The following is a 12,583-nucleotide window of genomic DNA, read 5'->3' on the forward strand; positions in this document are numbered from 1 at the left end:
AGCTAGGAAGTCTGAGATCAATGTGCTGGCGATTTCTGTTTCTGTTTCTTTTCCTGGTTTGCAGATAACCCTCTACTCATGTGCTCACATGCTGGAGAGCAGAGAAAGTTCTCTCTTCTTTTAAGGACACTAATCTCATCACAAGGGATCTACCCTCAGGACCTAGTCACCTTCCAATACCATCTTAATAGCATCACAATCACCTCTGAATATCATCACATTGGGAGTTAGGATTTCAACATGTGAATCTAAGGGACACAGACATTCAGTCTGTAGCAGCATCCTGCCATAGTGAAGGCCGGAGGTAGAAGCTGGCTGCCCCAGTGTCTTGCCCAAAAGGGGCCAAGTTGGGACAGTCTTTTTGTCATTCATATCAGGTCCCAGGGAAGCCTTTACGACATTTCACCGGTGAGCTGGTGGGCTCTTTTTTCTCTTATTGGTTCATCTGAACCAAGTTAAGTAAATAGTTACATTATGGGTTGAATTGTTTCTTATCCCCAATTTTTATGTTGACACCTTAATCCCCAGTATCATCTCATCCTTGGGCTTAATTGCCTCCACTTAGAACACTGCTTTGGAAACTTTTTCACCAAGTATCCCCACCTCTGAAGACACCATAACCTTGGTGATCTGACCCAGATCCCAGGGTCTCCCACAGAAGCATAACTTTCTGCCAAGCCTCCTCTGATAATAAAAATTCACATGGATTGTACATTCTACTCTGTAACACAGTTGGGTTCTCGCCTATATTTTGAGCCACTTGCATCTGAGTGGTACAGATGCTCTCTGAATATGTGTCACGTCTTTGGTGGTTTCCGGTGCCTCTGGCACATCACTGTGTATGTCCAGGGTGTCTGTGTACCCCCAAGGGACCAGCCAAGGTTTAGGCCAGGATGCATAGAAAATATTTGAACTCCTACTCATAGGTATTTCAATTGTGTCATTTTAGTGGCTGTTCTACCCATATTATTAATGTTATAGTTTAGAAAGTAGTACATGTCAAATGCACATTGCAAGTGCCGTCAGACAGTTTTCACTAGGGGTTGGTACTTTCAGAAACACTGGGAGACTTAGCCAAGACTAGGAACCAGGTGTTCCTGCCCAGCCCAAGGTCTGGACCCCAGCCCCCCACTTTGGGGTGCCCATGCTCACAGTGGGAGAGCACTGTGAGCTGACTTTCCTTCTTTCCCTCCCTCCTCCCCTACCCTGCCCCCTTTCTCTCTCTCTCTGTTGGTTGTAGTCATAGCTGGTGAGAAAAGACATGGGGTACAAAGGGCATCCTTGGGCAGCTTTCTGGCTGACTAGTGGAGAATGCAAGGCCTGGCTTTCCTGATCCTTCCAGCTGTACTGCTATTTCTCAAGCAGGTAGCCAAGCCCTTATTCTTGGAGAGTCCACACCCTTTGTGAGGGTAAGGAAGAAGAGAGAAGCAGAGAGCAGTGCCTCCTAGGGAATCAGTCCACAGGGAAAACTAATTTGCTCCTTTTGACTTGAGGCGGGGGAGAGGAGGTCTGTGGGCTCTGCAGGCCCCTGTTCTCTGCCTTCTCCTGGTGGCAGCCAGGTGGACTCGACTTCCCAGAGGAGTGGCTTGTGACTCCTCACCCCAAGCAGGCTGCATGTCCTCCTGGTGCCTGGGACAAGGGACATCTCTCACAGGAATCTCATGCGTGTTGTGGAAAATGAACCCCAGGCCAGAAGGGACTTAGAGAATCTGGAGTCCAACTCCCTATCAAAAAATGCAGAAACTGCAGCACTGAGAGGTTAAAATGATTTTCTTGAGGTCACATAGCTAGTTAATGGCAGTTTCTTCTGCTTTTTTAAGCAGTAGTTTGGTTTACAATAAATGTTGGAGAGGGTGTGGAGAAAAGGGAACTCTCCTATACTGGTGGTGGGAAGGTAAATTGGTGCAGCCACTGTGGAGAACAGTATGGAGGTTCTTTAAAAAACTAAAGATAGAGCCACCCTATGATCCAGCAACCCCACTCCTGGGCATACATCCGGAGAAAACCATAATTCTAAAAGACACATGCATCCCAGAGTTCCTTGCACCACTGTTTACAATGGCCAAGACATGGAAGCAACCTTGAGGTCCACTGACAGATAGATGGATAAAGAAGAGGTGGGATATATATAATGGAATATTACTCAGCCATTAAAAAGGAAGAAATAATGCCATTTGCAGAAACATGGATACATTTAGAGATTATCACACTAGTGAAGTAAGCCAAAGATAGAAAGACAAGTATCATATGATATTGCATATATGCAAAATCTAAAAAAAAAAAACAGTAAAAAACAAATGAACTTATTTACAAAATAGAAATAGAACAACAGACATAGAAAACAAACATATGGTTACCAAAAGGGAAGGGGTGGGGAGGGATAAATGAGGAGTTTGGGATTAGCATGTATGCATTCAGTTCAGTTCAGTTGCTCAGTCGTGTTCGACTCTTTGCAACCCCATGAACTGCACCACGCCGGGCCTCCTTATCCATCATCAACTCCCGGAGTTCACCCAAACCCATGTCCATTGAGTCGGTGATGCCATCCAACTATCTCATCCTCTGTCACCCGCTCCTCTTCCTGCCTTCAATCTTTGCCAGCATCAGGGTCTTTTCAAATGAGTCAGCTCTTCACACCAGGTGGCCAGAGTACTGGGAGTTTCAGCTTCAACATCAGTCTTTCCAATGAACACCCAGGACTGATCTCCTTTAGGATGGACTGGTTGGATCTCCTTGCAGTCCAAAGGACTCTCATGAGTCTTCTCCAACACCACAGTTCAAAAGCATCAATTCTTTGGCACTCAGCTTTCTTCACAGTCCAACTCTCACATCCATACATGACCACTGGAAAAACCATAGCCTGACTAGATGGACCTTTGTTGGCAAAGTAATGTCTCTGCTTTTTAATATGCTGTCTAGGTTGGTCATAACTTTCCTTCCAAGGAGTAAGCGTCTTTTAATTTCATGGCTGCAGTCACTCTGCAGTGATTTTGGAGCCCAGAAAAATAAAGTCAGTGACTGTTTCCCCATCTATTTGCCATGAAGTCATGGGACTGGATGCCATGATCTTAGTTTTCTGAATGTTGAGCTTTAAGCAAACTTTGTCACTCTCCTCTTTCACTTTCATCAAGAAACTCTTTAGTTCCTCTTCACTTTCTGCCATAAGGGTGGTGTCATCTGCATATCTGAGGTTATTGATATTTCTCCCGGCAATCTTGATTCCAGCTTGTGCTTCTTCCAGCCCAGCGTTTCTCATGATGTACTCTGCATACAAGTTAAATAGGCAGGGTGACAAAATACAGCCTTGACGTACTCCTTTTCCTATTTGGAACCAGTCTGTTGTTCCATGTCCAGTTCTAACTGTTGCTTCCTGACCTGCATACAGGTTTCTCAAGAGGCAGATCAGGTGGTCTGGTATTCCCATCTCTTGAAGAATTTTCCACAGTTTATTGTGATCCACACAAAGGCTTTGGCATAATCAATAAAGCAGAAATAGATGTTTTTCTGGAACTCTCTTGCTTTTTCCATGATCCAGCAGATGTTGGCAATTTGATCTCTGGTTCCTCTGCCTTTTCTAAAACCAGCTTGAACATCTGGAAGTTCATGGTTCATGTATTGCTTAAGCCTGGCTTGGAGAATTTTAAGCATTACTTTACTAGCATGTGAGATGAGTGCCATTGTACAGTAGCTTGAGCATTCTTTGGCATTGCCTTTCTTTGGGATTGGAATGAAAACTGACCTTTTCCAGTCCTGTGGCCACTGCTGAGTTTTCCAAATTTGCTGGCATATTGAGTGCAGCACTTTCACAGCATCATCTTTCAGGATTTGGAATAGCTCAACTGGAATTCCATCATCTCCACTAGCTTTGTTTGTAGTGATGCTTCCTAAGGCCCACTTGACTTCACATTCCAGGATGTCTGGCTCTGGTGAGTGATCACACCATCGTAATTATCTTGGTCATGAAGATCTTTTTTGTACCGTTCTTCTGTGTATTCTTGCCACCTCTTCTTAATATCTTCTGCTTCTGTTAGGTCCCCGCCATCTCTGTCCTTTATTGTAACATATGCATTACGATTATAAAACAGATAACCTGAAGGCAGGACAGGAACCTGGAGGTTTATTCAAGGATGGAGTCCCAGAGATGAAGACACCTGGACTGAGGATTTGGAGAATAGCCAGAGCATGCAGACAGTTCTCGGTAAGACGTCAGCCTTTCTGCCCATCACCTGGGACATCTCAGTGAAGGTAACCCGCCTCTGACCTTTGGACTCCCTGCCTTCACTCTGGGGCTCCCTGCCAGATACTCCTGCCACATCTTTCTCTCACAGTCCTTTCACAACTCATTGTTGACAAACACTCATGAACCATCTGCTTTATGCAAGGCCCAGTGTTTTTCTGATAAAATGCAAATATATATATAAGACATAAGCTCCTCCAAGATCCTGAAATCCAGGGTGTGGATCAAACTTTAGATAACATATCAGAACCTGGAATTATGTCTGTCAAGCCTCCAGTGGCTTCTTCAAATGCCTTCTGAGCTTGTGAATGTCTGAAATCGCCCACCCTTTTCTGGCTCCGGCATCCCGTCTCTCCCAAGAAGCGGACTTTCACAACACTCAAGGGCCATCCTTTCAGCTCTTGCTGCTTTCTCTCCAGGGTCTTCTAGCCACTCTCTGGGCCAAGTATACCTATGGTAACCATGCGTGCATGCATGCTAAATCATTTCAGTATGTCCGATTCTTTGCAACCCCATGGACTGTAGCCTGCCAGGCTCCTCTGTCCATAGGACTCTCCAGGCAAGAATACTACAGTGGGTTGCCATGTCCTCCTCCAGGGGATCTTCCGGATTCAGGGATCAAACCCACCTCTCCTGTGGCTTCTGCATTGCAGGCAGATTCTTTACCACTAGTGCCACCTGGGAAGCTCCTTGGTGACCATATTTCCTAAATAATAAAACCAAGAGAATTTCCTGGTGGTCCAGTGCAGGGGATGGGGAGAACCAACAAGGACCTATGGTATAGCACAGGGAACTACACTCAATTTTTTGTAATAACCTATAAGGGAAAGGAATCTGAAAAAAATTTATATGTATAACTGGATTATTGTGCTGTAAACCTGAAGCTAACATTATAAATCAACTATACTTCAATAAAAAAGATGAAAACAAAATACAGAATTGTATACTTTAAAAAATTAAATATAACACATTTTAATATTTTATAAATATTTTGTCATTTCAAATGATTGCCCTGTTTCACCCCTTTGATTTAAGCATGTTTAAGACCCAGAACTGGCTACATTTCTTTAAAGTATTCTCTCATATAAACTAATTCTTCCTTTTTATGAAGAGACTTTCTCTGTCTTGGCTTTCTCAGTACCTCCAGCACCCCTAGCTTGGATTACACAGTCACTTTCTTGGGTTACACAGTCACTGACTCCACCTGTTTAGTCACCTACAAGATGTCACCTGGAGGTCACATTTTCTCAACCACACATTTGGAGACTGTGGACCTAGGGGAGAGTTTTCCTCTCTCAAGCTGTTCATTCATTCCAATAACACAGCTGCTGCTCAGATGCCCCCTGATGCGCCCTTCAAAACTGCCTCAACCACTGTCTTTGGAGGAATTCCTGATGGTTCAGTGGTAAAGAATACTCCTGCAATGCAGGAGACCCAGGTCTGATCCTTGGGTCAGGAAGATCCCTTGGAGAAAGACATGGCAACTCACTCCAGTATTATTGCTTAGGATATCCCATGGACAGAGGAGCCTGATGGGTTTCAGTCCATGGTGGTCACAAAAGAGGTGGACGTGACTTAGTGACTAAACAATGACAACTGTCTTTGGAGTAACTTTGATGACAGCAAGTCTGTATCATTCAGGAGGTTAATTTAGTTTTAAGAACTACATAACGTCATTTGGGCAAGCCTGGTGGATAGAGTGGGTAATTTAGCTAGGGGATAGTGCTTGGAGTCAAACATAAGAGGTGACTATGAAGCTATAGTCACCAGGACTTCCCTGGTGGCTCAGATGGTAAAGCATCTGCCTACAACGTGGGAGACCTGGGTTCGATCCCTGGGTCGGGAAGATCTTCTGGAGAAGGAAATGGCAACCCACTTCAGTACTCTTGCCTGGAAAATCCCATGGGTAGAGGAGCCTGGTAGGCTACAGTCCATGGGGTCGCAAAGAGTCAGACACGATTGAGCGACTTCACTTCACTATGAAGTTATAATATATTCCACCTTCACCCTATGGCTATGCAGGCTCTCTCAGAGATGTTCAGACCAGGGACATCATTGGAATATGTAGGAAAGTCCCAAGGGGCCAATTCAGATGGCACTGGGGGCTGCATTAACCATGCCATAGACACTGCTTGTCCCCTCAACTTCTCTTTAGGACCAGACTTACTCGTGGGCATATTGATGACTGACTGTGGGAGATATTCTAGTGTTATTTAGAGAAAATGACACTAGGAATGATTTTCCCTCTTACTCACTCACTTGTTCATTTACTCAACACATTATTTAACAAATATTTATAAAACATTATTCTGAGCCAGTCACTGTGCTACATGGTAGGGATACAATGAAGAACAAGAAAAACTTGATCCATGTTCTCTCAGGATTATTTATGATCTGACAGAAGACATAGTCATTGAACAGATAATACTGAGAAAAATCACAGAGTTAAATTTTTGAAAAATTCTAAAAGAAGCTTTCAGAATTCTAAAATTCTTAAAGAAGTTAATTCTAAAACAACTACTTTAAATATTCTTAATAATGAATTTAAAGTTTAAAAAGAATTCCTTTTAGTGAAGAGATATTCTTCTACTAAGTACAAACAAAACTTGAGAGGAAAGCATATTGGGATGTGACTAGTCATTAACACTTTAGTATGAATCTGTTACCACACTGTTCCCTAGATTACAGCAGGACCAGTCCTCTACTAGGGGTCATATGAACAAATGAGACCTAATTAAACTTAAAAGCTTTTGCACAGCAAAGGAAACCATAAACAAAATGAGAAAACAACCCATAGAATGGGAGAAAATATTTGTAAATGAAGCAACCAACAAGGAATTAATCTCCAAAATAGACAAACAGCTCATACAGCTCAATGACAACAACAGAAACTAGCAAACAACCCAATCAAAAAATGGGCAGAAGATCTAAATAGGCATTTCTCTAGAGTAGACATACAGATGGCCAAAAAGCACATGAAAAGATGCTCAACATAGCTAATAATTAGAGAAATGCAAATCAAAACTCAGTGAAGTATCACCTCATATTGGTCAGAAGGGCTATCATTAAAACTATACAAACAATAAATGCTAGAGAGGGTATGGAGAGAAGGGAACTCTCCTATACCATTGGTGGGAATGTAAACTGATACAGCCACTATGGAGAACAGTATGGAGGTCCTTAAAAAATCAAAAATAGAGCTATTCTATGATCCAGTAATCCAACTCCTGGACATATTATCTGGAGAAAACCATAATTCAAAAAGATCCATACACTCCAATGTTCATTGCAGCACTATTTACAATAGACAGGATAGGGAAGCAACATAAATGTCCATCAACAGAGGAGCGGATAAAGAAGATATGGTATGTATACACAATGGAATATTACTCAGCCATAAAAAGAAGGAAATAGTGCCATTAATAGCTACATGGCTGGACTTGAAGATTATCATACTAAGTAAGAAAGACACAGAAGAACAAATATTGTATGTTAGATGTTAGCTATGTGTGGAATCTAACAAAATGGTACAAATGAACTTGTTTACAAAACAAAGTTCCAGATGTAGAAAACAATTTTATAGTTACTGGGGGCAAAAGAGGGGGAGGGAAAAATTGGGAGATTGGGATTGACATATACACACTCCTGCTGCTGCTGCGGCTGCTAAGTTGCCTCAGTCGTGTCTGACTCTGTGCGACCCCATAGACGGCAGCCCACCAGGCTCCCCCGTCCCTGGGATTCTCCAGGCAAGAACACTGGAGTGGGTTGCCATTTCCTTCTCCAATGCATGAAAGTGAAAAGTGAAAGTGAAGTTGCTCAGTCGTGTCTGACTCTTCGTGACCCCATGGACTGCAGCCTACCAGGCTCCTCCACCCATGGGATTTTCCAGGCAAGAGTACTAGAGTGGGATGCCATTGCCTTCTCCACATACACACTACTATATATATAGATAACTAATAAGGACCTACTGTATAGAGGTCCTTCTCAATACTCTAATGACCCTATATGGGAAAAGAATCTAAAAAAGAGTGAATATATGTGTATGTTTAACTGATTCCCTGTGCTGTACAGCAGAAAGTAGCACAACTCTGTAAAATAACTCTAAGTTTGCACTAGCAGCTATGTGAATTCTCAATTAGGAAGGGCTGAGCTGGAGCAATGGGCTCAGAGAGGAAGCAGTTGCAGGCGTGCAGGATGGGGTGATTGTGGTCTGACCTAAGACAGTGGCAGGATGAATGGAGATTCTCTCTGGGGGCACAGTGGACCTTCTGGTTGCGGGGAGCTACACTTCACCGAGAGGGAAGAAGGTGGGTGAGGAGCCTGTCTAAAGGGCAGCTGGTGAGCACCCTAGAGCTGAGGTTCTGGTGGGAAAGAGGGACACAGAGATAAGCCCTAAATGGATCCAACGACAAGAAGGCTGGTGGCGAGCTTGGTGCACCAGTTTCAACACAGAGCTCCATGTGAGCCTCAAAGTGGAAGGGGGCAAGCCTGAGGCTGCCCTGTTCTCCCCGCTCCTCACCCCTCCTGGCAACAGAATAGCAAGTTCAAGACCTTTGCTCTTGGCTGGTGACCCACCCACAAGGATAAAGGATACAACAGAACTGATGCTGCAAACCAAGAAAAGAGCAAGGAACTAAGGCATGTAAATACAGAATATTTAAAAAGTGAATGCACGGAAAGGAGTGGAAATGGCAATGGTAGGCACTCTTGACAGCGCTGGGAACAGGGAGAAGAGGGGGACAAGGAGCTTTTCACGCAAAGTTTTGTTTTGACCCTGATAGCTCAGTTGGTAAAGAAGACTCCAATTCGATTCCTGGGTTGAGAAGATCCTCTGGAGAAGGGAAAGGGTACCCACTCCAGTATTCTGGCCTGGAGAATTCCATGGACTGTATAATCCATGGGGTCACAGAGAGTCGGAGATGACTGAATGACTTTCACTTCACTTCACTTCGATGAGGAGGGGACCTATTGACTGAGGGAGGGGGGGCAGAGAAGGAGAGGTACCCAGGAGAGTCAGAAGGGGCTGGTGCAGACAGGGACTGGTCTTAGACAAAGGGAGCAAAGGTTTTTCTGCAGCAAAAGTCAGGAGGGAAGGACACAACGTACATGGCCCAGGGCAGTTTTGTCTGGGGAGGTGAGCGGGCTTCTTCATCCTGGCTCACAGGCTCCATCACTTGGGGCCATTCCTCCGGCTAGACCTCCCTACCTGGCTTCTCAGCCTGCCCAGCCCTCCCTCCCTTCTGTGGGGAGTGAATGGATGGATGCTGAGTTGAGGAGGAGTAGCTGGGGACCTTCCCCTGGGTGCCAGCTCCACTGGCTCCCCCCTCAGTTTGGGGAGCTGGGAGTACTGACTTCTCAGAGACTGCAGACCGGAGGCCAGAGGAGGATTTCAGAGATGATAGTCAAGTCATTTCAGAGCCTGGTCTTGCTGGGCAGGATTCTGGAACCCTCCCCTTTGATCCAAGCAGCTCAGCTCATGTGTACCTCCCTTCTTTTTGCTTCCTGGTAATATTTTCTTTGCAGAAAGCCTTCTTGTGGTTTAATTTTTTTTTTTTAAACCACAGCTGCCTCATTTTTCAGATAAGGCCCCTCTCTTACCTTTCTTGTTCTCAGTTTTCAGTTTAGATATGGGCGTTGAATACTTTCTTAAATTGGGTCACACTTTTTAGCCAAGTTCCAAACTGGGATCAAAAGAATTACAGTGAAACAAATGTCCCTTGAGAGCTGAATTCAGGTCAGTGACCTTAGCAATGGCCAACCCGCAAGCACACAAGTGGCGGGAAGTGAAGAGGGGCGCGTGTGTATGTAGCTGCTTCTCTGCCCTTTATTTCCTCAAGTGCCTGCAGCTGTGACCTCCGGCCTGAACGCCGATTGGCAAAGGAGCCCTGGAGGCCCTGGTCTCCAGTGTTACACATTTGTGGGTCCACAGTTACATGCACCCTTGGGAACCCATCTCTGCCAGGTGTCCTCTGGCCACTGACCATCCCCTCCAGGGTCTGATCGTGGGAGGCAGGAAAGAGAAGACAGAGAAGCAGGGAACACATGTGGGTAGGTTTTGCCTCCCGCATCAACCTTCTCAGCCCATGGCTTCCTATCTCCCTGTCTCAGTCAGCCGGGGCGGCCATAACAAAACACCACAGGCTCATTGGTTTAGGCAACAGAAACGCATTTCTCACCATTCTGGAGGCTGAAAGTCCACCACCAAGGTGCCAGCGGTTTGCTTTCTCCCGGGGCGTCTCTCCTTAGCTTGCAAGCGCCTCTTGCCAGGTCCTCAGGTGGCCTCTATCTGTGTGCACTCCTCTGAAGTGAAGATGCCTCAGGCATAGGCTTATTATCCTCTCACTTCATCGTGTGTCTCCTGAATCAGGGTTGGGGCAGTTCTCAGTGACGAAGCCCAGACGTGAGCTGGGGACACACATGCTGCAGAGAGGAGTTTCTATTTCACGCTGGAAGTGCTGAAATCCTCCAAGCCCAGCTGCATGCTGGGAAAAGAGCGTGTTTTTAACATGACACACCTGCGACTCCCCTGCCCGCTGGAGATTTAGTTTCGGCTTGGCCCAGACTGTGATCCAGTGTTCTCCCAACAGTTTCCTTGCCTCCTTATCTCCAGTTTCTCTGACTTTTTAAGTTCCTTGGATTTCTTGGCTCCAGACGAGATACAGGAGTCTCTCCCTTTACAGTCTACACACACACACACACACACACACACACGCAGACACATGCAGCATTTTCACAGTTCACGTACTTTCCCAATAATTTCAGGTGGGGATAAGGAGAGAGCTTATCAGTACAGAACCTTCTGCAGTCTCCTCCTGACCCCTTTCAGTCCCCACTTTCCCAAAGCCCAGGCTCCCTGCCTGATTTGGCCCCTGAAAACTGGGGGTTCAGTTTTTATGTGTTGCAAGTACCACTCAGATCCCCTCTTTCAAGACTGAGGCACTCTCCCCACCCCTGCGCCCCGATCTGCATGGAACGTTCCCTGCTGAAGCTCTCAGAGCTGTGTCTCTCCCCAAGACATGCCCCCTTGACTCAAGGGAGCTGCTGCACCTGACAGGGCATCCCAGGCACCTTGACTTCTCAGAGGGTGTGGGGTTTAAAGGCTTAGCTCCAACCTCAGTTGGGGATGACTCTGTGGGCCATCCCAGGTCCAGTTCCTCCAGAATCGGCTGCTGTCTTTCCTGTAACTTCTACCTCTGCTCATTCTGGCCGCCCTCAACCCTCACAGGTGTTGCTCCTGAGAGCATTCCCCTACACACTGCCTGCTCTCAGCCCTCCCCCTCAGAGACTGACTCTGGAAAATCTGACTTGAGACCTTGGGTCTGGCTGCCACAGTGGGCAGCCCGACCATGGTGCTCTGTACCTCTGCAGTTTCCCCAGAGTCCTGGAAAGTCAACTTCTCTGCATTTATTAATCATCATCCCCATTTTATCAACAGAGAAACTTGGGCTCAGAAAGGAGGAGGCATGCAGGCCCAGCCTCACCTGCTCCCTTCGTTACTGGCTAAGCCAGCTGGAAAGGCACAGCCACTGGGCTGTGTGTAACTCCTGTAGGTTTGGTTAGTTGGTTAACTTGTCACGTGGCACTGTGGAGCCTGATTGTAAAACTAAGCCATATGGTTCTGTCTGTGGGACAAGAAAAATCTCTCCCTCACCCTTAGTTCCACCCCTTTGTGCTTCCCTGTAGGTCTGCTCCATCAACAATCCCCTTTTCTCTCTAACATTTCCAGTTTGCCTTACTCAGAAAACTCCCAAATCTCCCCATCTGATTTGGTTGAGTTCTTTTGGATGACAAGAACTAGAAGCTGTTCCAGATGGTCAGATAGGCTCAGATGATCTCAGGAAATCCAATAAAGCTCAAGCATCTGAGCTTAGGAAGGGTTGACTCCCAGGAGTTTCAGGGAGTGCCCCTCATCTCCCTTGGGAGAGGCAGTAATCAAAATGGCTAAACAAGAGGACAGTGTATAGTTTTTATCATGGGCTCTACTTTGAGTCTTCTCAGGCACAACTCCTTTGTGTCTTGGGTTCCTAAAATGAGGGTGAACATAGCACCTCTCTCATAGGATTGTTATGAGAAATAAATGAGGTGACATTCATGCAAAGACCTACATCATGAGGCATCATGATTCATTATTGCCATCTTTTACTCACTGCCTCTCCACTTTTCTCGTGATATCTGTTGTTTTCTGTTCTTTCTCAGCCACTTCCTGGGGGTCCTCATGAGTTAGCTATGCACATGACTGGATAGAGGCTGCTCCATTCTCCTGTACCTATTTTCAGCTCAAGGATCCATCCCCAAAGAACATCTTTCATCGGTATGTCCTGGCTTGGGGGCCTTATGAGAAGGAAT

General features: G+C 45.7%; 1 protein-coding gene across 1 annotated transcript in view; it reads right to left on the minus strand.

Annotated features, from left to right (window-relative positions):
* The window catches only part of EPC2 (enhancer of polycomb homolog 2), a 279,917-nt gene extending 267,757 nt beyond the window's left edge, over positions 1-12,160 (minus strand). The window contains exon 1 of the mRNA XM_055572649.1: positions 10,414-12,160. Within this exon, the coding sequence (XP_055428624.1) occupies positions 10,414-10,416 (3 nt within the window). The 5' untranslated portion in view covers positions 10,417-12,160. The remainder of the gene's footprint in view (positions 1-10,413) is intronic.
* Between the last annotated feature and the right edge of the window lie 423 nt (positions 12,161-12,583).

Source organism: Bubalus kerabau, chromosome 3 (assembly GCF_029407905.1).
Source record: "Bubalus kerabau isolate K-KA32 ecotype Philippines breed swamp buffalo chromosome 3, PCC_UOA_SB_1v2, whole genome shotgun sequence".
In the NCBI taxonomy this organism is placed as follows: domain Eukaryota; kingdom Metazoa; phylum Chordata; class Mammalia; order Artiodactyla; family Bovidae; genus Bubalus; species Bubalus kerabau.